General features: G+C 36.7%; 1 protein-coding gene across 1 annotated transcript; it reads left to right on the top strand.

Moving 5' to 3' along the window:
- The first annotated feature begins 6364 nt into the window (after window positions 1-6364).
- LOC139117681 (leucine-rich repeat and immunoglobulin-like domain-containing nogo receptor-interacting protein 3) lies at window positions 6365-6931 on the top strand. Its single transcript, XM_070680925.1, has one exon. The coding sequence runs from the start codon at window positions 6365-6367 to the stop codon at window positions 6929-6931; it is 567 nt and encodes a 188-aa protein (XP_070537026.1).
- The last annotated feature ends 194 nt before the right edge of the window (window positions 6932-7125 follow it).

Below are 7125 nucleotides of genomic sequence, written 5' to 3'. Positions count from 1 at the left end.
ACTTCTTGTTGATCTTTGTATGTACCAATTCTGATCAAATTTGAGCGACACCGTATAATTGCGGTATTTTATGAATATTGTAAAGATATCCTTAATTTTGTATTTTTACTGAAGGGTTTGGTGATTTTTCTCATTTTCAGTAAAAATTCTTCTTCTTTGAAACCACCTGCCCAATCGCTCTCAATTTTGGGTTGGATCTTTGCAAGGGTGTTACTCATCTAATTTGTTGAAATTATGACAAAATTGGGAAAATTACTATTTTGGAGCAATTTTGCCATTTTTCGTCAAAAAATCTTAAACAGTATTTTCTTTTTAAAACCCCTGGACAGACAGCTTTTATATTTGGTACACAGACGTACAGAGATGACAATAGTGAGATATGTGGAAATTGTCCTGAAATATACAAATTTGTATTAAGACAATATTGTCAATTTTGGTCAAGATTACTTGTTTGATAGCTTTGTAATTTGGTATAAAGTCCCGAGGGATGTTATTGGATACATTTTCTGCTCAAAGTGTTGGGAAACCCCCAATTTGTATATTTTAGGTAATTTTCTCAGTTTGTGACCTTAAATGACCTACACCAACCCAGGATGTGTTGTGAGACAGTTTTGTCATATTTGGTATCAATTTGTCGGAAAATTTGATCCAGAAAACAAAGCTGAGGTGGAGTTTTTCATTGCAGACCAATTTTTGCAACTTTTCTATGTAAGACATACAAGAACTGATGAGAAATTTGGATCAAGGATAATTCCAGATTTTTTAATCACCGCCCACAGTGGAAGGCATTTCACCATCTGTAACTACCTTAAGTGCTGTTTACATTAAAATGATAACACTCATGGCATAAACTAAAACCCCCAAGGTTGTAAATACATTTCCTGTCATCTGGGGTTATGTAATACCAAGGGATGGAACATTTGATATTCAGGAGGGGGTAGGGTCTAGAAGATTGATGAAGGTAGCATTACTCTTTTACCAGATTCCTTGTTCATTTTTTTTACCCATACCCACCTTTTCTTTTTATCAAACCTCTGTCTATTTTTTGTTGTTGATATTGGCTTATGTATTTAGGATCTGCTTGTCCCATTGCTATAGAAGTTGATATGCATGCTCCTAAAGATGACCTCCAGTACCTGGTTTAATATTTCTCGAATGGACCAATTCAAACCGAATGTGAGCACACTGTCCTTGATGGTATTTTTTAATTGTTTTTATCTGCATTTAGTAGTTTGCATGTGTGGGTATGTGCATGTTTGTCTGTATGCATGTATATATGTCATTTTCGTTATGTATATATGTGTATATGTTATATAATAAGTATATGTGATGTGAGTCTGCCACATTCTGTGTTGAGAGAGAGAGGTACCACTGCCCAAAACATAAACTTTATAGCTTTATCAACTTTGTCACCACAGTTTTTGGTGAAGAGGTATGTCATAGACTGAATATATTCTTTTAAATACAAATTTATAAAAATATAAAAAAATTGTGAAAAAAATGTGAATACAAACATGTAAAAAAAAAATGTTAAGTGCATTACGGAGTAATATTAAGCATTTGAAACTAGAAATGACAATTCCCTATCACTGGTACAGTGACTTGGTATTATGCTACGGTCAGTTTTCACAAAATCAAGACAGAACTAGCAGCATTGAATTTTTCCAGATTTTCTTTTTATTTCACATTATGAATATGCTTTGCAATTTGTTTCATAGCTGGGTTATTGAATCACTTGTTTCTAAGAGTGGGGATTCCGTTGAGCAGTTCCTACTCTTGAAGTCTCTCTAGGTGACTGGATGATGAAGTTGTGAGTTTGAATCCCATTGAGCATTTACTGAAATTTGATAGGATTTGATGTCGATTACTAAAAAAATGTGTGAAGTATCACCCTTTGTTCGAATATAAACCATTTACATTGACAACACAATCACCTCTTTACAGTTTGTAATTTTATTTCTGAAGTTCCACAATTTAATACAGCATCGCAATTTTATGAGTTTATTTGCGCCGTGTTATGCAATGTACGCTCTTTGGCTTTATGCCAGAATCACGCTGGAATACCGGTAGTTTAACCACCCTCTAACTTGCATGTTTGATTGGCCATCAATTTGCATCCTGTCACTTTGGGGTAGCAACACCTAAAAGTACCTACAAAGGATTATCCAGTCCCCTTTTCTCTGTAACGGAAAATAAGGAAGTATGAAGGGGTAGATGAGGGCCCATCTGAACACAGTGGGCAGTTGCGATGGCAATCTCATGCACTAATACACTAGCTTTATGGCATTGCTATACAGGATCTACGTTGTGTACTGGATAGTAATCCAGGGAAAGAATAAAGATGATGATTATAATTGTTCGACCTCTTGTAGGAGTACCATTTCCTACACTTACCTTATGTGTATTTTCAGAAATATAATCTTGATTGAAGAGTGATTCAAGATAATGAAAACTCTGAATGCTATTGAAAAAGATTTGTTACTGTAGACGAAAGGAGAATTGTTTACACGTATAATACTCATTTATTGTTTACCTTGAAATGGTCAATTCAGACACAGATGTATGAACCTCAGCAAATAGAGTGTTATTTAACGGAAATGTAATCACACAGACAGTGATATGAAGAGTAGCACTATGTATAGCATTACAGCCCAATCAATATCGTACAGTTTCAGTATGTAAACCCTGTTGTGACACAACTGTCGGAACACCTACAGCCATATTTCGATCTTTATATCTTTTTATTTGAAAACAAAATGAAATACGAATATCAATGTGTCAAATATTATTTCCAAACTTCAGATATGCATAGGTAAGAGTGTCTCGTACACGTTTTTTTAAACTTCCAGCCTACCAGTATTTGAGTAGCAAAACCCTATTAGCATGGTGCATACTGTGGACTATTTCATTTAACCGGAATTTCTTTTAGCTGAAAACAGATTTTCAATGTTTCGCCGTGATCTTATTTTCACTTTGTCTAGTCTGTCTACATGCAAAGTATAGAAAATAAAAAAATCACTCAGATTTTATTTTAGCGGAAAAAAGGTCCAGCAAAAATAGCGAATATAAATTCCAAGTGAAAATAAAGTAAAGTATTCCTCAGGTATTCGATTTAAAACTTTCTCATGAATGGTTTATTGTCTGCCAGTATCTGTGTGCGTGCGTGCATATGTGGGTACTGCCCATAGCATACACATACAAGCTTCCGTATCATCTGTCTCCACAATGTTTAGTGGAGAGGTGTGTCATAGGCTGAATATATTTAATGAATATGAACATATACAAATATGTAAAATCCACTAGAAAAGATGAATCCTTATCGTTGGTACAGTGACTGAGTATTTTGTTATTGTCAGTTTTCGCAAAATAATGACAAAACTAGCAGCAGTGAATTTTTTCCAGATTTCCATTTTTTATTTCCTGGTAAACAACGGTAACATGATCGACAATGTTTTTTTAGTCCCCACGACGAAGTCCGGGGGACTTATAGCTTGGGTCATGTCCGTCCATGCGTCTGTTCACGCAGACATGCCAATTTCTTTCAAACTTTGCACAAGGATAGTACCCTACCCCATACAGATGCACGTCGATTTGTTTCACAATGCGATCAAATTTGGCCGAGTTAGAGGATTTTTAGTTTACAAATCCATAGACTCCCATGTATAAGGCAGTTCTCCATAGACTTCCATGTATAAGGCAGTTCTCCATAGACTCCCATGTATAAGTCAGTTCTCCATAGACTCCCATGTATAAGGCCAAGAAAAATAAAAATTTAGTTTCTCATCGTATTCATAATGCAAAAAGGATGCAGTGACACAGTTTTAGTCCCCACGGATGAAGTCCAGGGGGCTTATAGATTGGGTCATGTCCGTCTGTTCGTCCATCCATTCGTCCATCCGTTCACGCAGATATCTCAGACATTTTGACAAAATGTCATGTGACCTTTGACCTCAAATATACATATTTGTCCATAACTCAGTAACCACAAGTGCTACACCCTTCATATATGGTATGATGGGACACCTTATGACGCCACATATTGTACCTTGTTAAATATGTGCATATCTAATTTTGAGTGAGCCAATAGAGCTAGAGGTCTGATTTTTGGTATATTATTATTATTATTATTTTATTTCTTAAAAGCGCACTACACTGCGTCTCAGTGCTCTTTACAAAACTAAAAATGTATTTCTGAGAAAATAAGCATAAAAAATAAAATGTCTATCTGGCAATAAAAAACAAAGTTACACTTTGTAATATTCCTTAAAAAGGTATGTCTTAACACTACGCTTAAAAGAATCAATAGTACAGTTTATGTCAGCATTAAAAGGGAGACCATTCCATAAAATAGGTGCTGCGACTGAAAAGGCACGGTAGCCGTAGTTTTTAGTTGTCTTGTTTGTGTCGCGCCTCAGTAAAACTACTTTGTCCGATGAACGAAGGGTGCGATTGGAAACACGGGCGTCTATTAGTGGACGGAGATAGTCTGGGCATTTTCCGGAGATAATTTTGAAAGTCATGAGAATGAGCTTAAACTTATTCTTTGCTCTATTGGTAACCAATGAAGCTTGTATAGGACCGTGTTATATGATCGAATTTCCTAGTACCGGTAACAAGCCTAGCTGCAGCATTCTGTACAGATTGTAATTTTTGTAGTTGGTAGCGACTGATTCCATATAGCAAGCTGTTGCAGTAGTCTAAACGCGATGTTACAAACGCGTGAACTAATTTCTCAGTTGTCGGAGTATCTATCAGGGAGCGAATTTTCCCTATTCTATGTAAGGCAAAATACGCCGATTTACATATGTTGTTATATAGGTATGGTATATAGGGATAACTTAGCAATACCATTTTTTTAACAAAGTGTCACGTGACCTCGGTGACCTTTGACCTCAAATATACGTATTTGTCCACAACTCAGTAACCACAAGTGCTACACCATTCATGTATGGTATGACGGGACACCTTATGACGCAACATATTGTACCTCATTAATTATGCACACATCTATTTCTGAGCAAGTCAATAGAGCTGGATGTCTGATTTTTGGTATATAGGGATAACTATAGGATAGAAATTTTTTGACAAAATGTCATGTGACCTCGATGACCTTTTACCTAAAATATACGTTTATGTCAATAAATAAGTAACCACAAGTGCTATGTCCTTTATATTTAGTAGGATGGGAGACCTTATGACAACACACGCTTTACCTCATTAATTATGCAAATATCTAATTCTTGGCAAGCGAATAGAGCTAGAGGTCTGATTTTTGGCATATAGGGATTAATTAGCAATACAATTTTTTTTCAAAATGTCACGTGACCTCGATGACTTTTGACCTTGATTATACATATATATGCATAACTCAGTAACCACAAGTTCTATACCCTTCAATTTTGATAGGATATTAGACCTTAAGATGTCACATCTTGTACCTCATTTATTTTGCACATATGTATTTCTTGGCTGGCCAATACAGCTAGAGGTCTGATCTTTTTTCCCGATTTAGAACCATAACACAGACATGCCTGATGTGTTTCAAATTGGGAACAACGACATAGACCTATGTGCCCATAGATCTCTACATATACACTGCAGTGATACTTCTTAATGACCATATTTCCCTGTCCCATCAAGACTAATACTCCTATTACAAGTGGGGAATATGTCATTGTCAATGACTTGTTTCATTTACGAAGGGAAGCCTATATTCCTTAATTTCAATTCATTACTATCATAAGATTGAGAGACCATAGACCCAAATTGTCAAGGCATTGTAAGGCAAATACTTTTGTATGACAATGTCGGAAAAACCTCAGAAAATTAATATTGTTTACTGGTATAAATTGCCTTCGTTGTCTAGGGATTTGGATTTCGACGACTAAGAAATAAGAGAAGTAGTGTCACACTTGTTTTGACTAAAACCGTTTACATCGACAACAACAATTTGGATCGATGTCACCTCACCTCACCTCACCTCATTGCAGTTTGTAATTTTAATTCTGAAGTTCCGCAATTTAATACATCGTCAAAATTTATGAGTTTATTTACCTTGTTCCACAATGTACACTCTTTTGCATTATGTCAGAAACACGTTTGAGTAGTTTGACTACCCTTTCACTTGAATGTTTGATTGGCCATCCATCTGCATCCTGTCGCATTTTGGTAGCAACGACTAAAAGTACCTACAATGGATTATCCAGTTTCTTCTTCCCTGTCACGCAAAATAAGGAAATATGTAGGGGTAGATAACGGCCCATCCGCTGAACACAGTGGGCATTTGTGGTGGCGATCTCGTTGACCAAAGACTAATATACCGGCTCAAGTCATTGCTACACAAGATCTGCGTTAAACCATCAAGATGATGATTGTAATGCCGAACAGAAGTACCGACTTTGTGGTCTGTATTTTCATCTTTCTGGCGTGCTGCTATATCTCCGCATCGGTTCCAAGTTGTAAAGTCTACCAATCCACTCATGTCGACTGTACATATCGAGATTTGACGTCGGTACCCAGGCACTTGCCGTCATCAACAACTCACCTGGACCTGTCCTACAATCACATTGCGAACCTTTTGCCAAGAGACTTCGAAAATCTTCACTCACTGGAAGAGCTGACCATGTGGATTGCTGACGATCTCCATATTGATTCTGGTACATTCGTTGGATTGCAGAGGCTGAGGTTGCTGAGATTCCTCGGCAACGGCTACCTTACATTTGGTAAGGAAACATTTAAACACCTCTCCAGCCTGCAAACACTCGAAAGTCCGATTAAGAGTGTCACATATATGCCAGAATACGTGTTCTCGAACCTGACCAATTTATCCAAGCTTTCAATACGTGTGCCTGCTCAGGTGAGAGCCGATTACACCCTTCTTACCATCGTCACTGTTGCGAGGCCTGCGATACTTAGAAGAATTCTCCTTTGACGGGGTGTCGTTTGCAAACTTATCTAGAGAATCATTTGCAGACTCGCAAAATCTTAAAAGAGTGCATATTGAGTTGTCATTTCTGGAGTGTGGGCAAATCGAAATATTGAATTCCTTAAAAAAACTTGAAACAGTGAGTTTTAATATGTTACATGTAAAAACAGTCTGTAATGTTACATTCTCAATTTTTCCAA

This window comes from Ptychodera flava, chromosome 18, assembly GCF_041260155.1.
Source record: "Ptychodera flava strain L36383 chromosome 18, AS_Pfla_20210202, whole genome shotgun sequence".
In the NCBI taxonomy this organism is placed as follows: Eukaryota; Metazoa; Hemichordata; class Enteropneusta; family Ptychoderidae; genus Ptychodera; species Ptychodera flava.
Note: the sequence above shows the minus strand (reverse complement) of the source record. Positions and strands in the feature narration are given on the sequence as shown.

What these genes read in the sequence shown, in the direction of transcription:
- LOC139117681 (XM_070680925.1), top strand. Translation starts at nt 6,365, where the DNA reads ATGATGATTGTAATGCCGAACAGAAGTACCGACTTTGTGGTCTGTATT.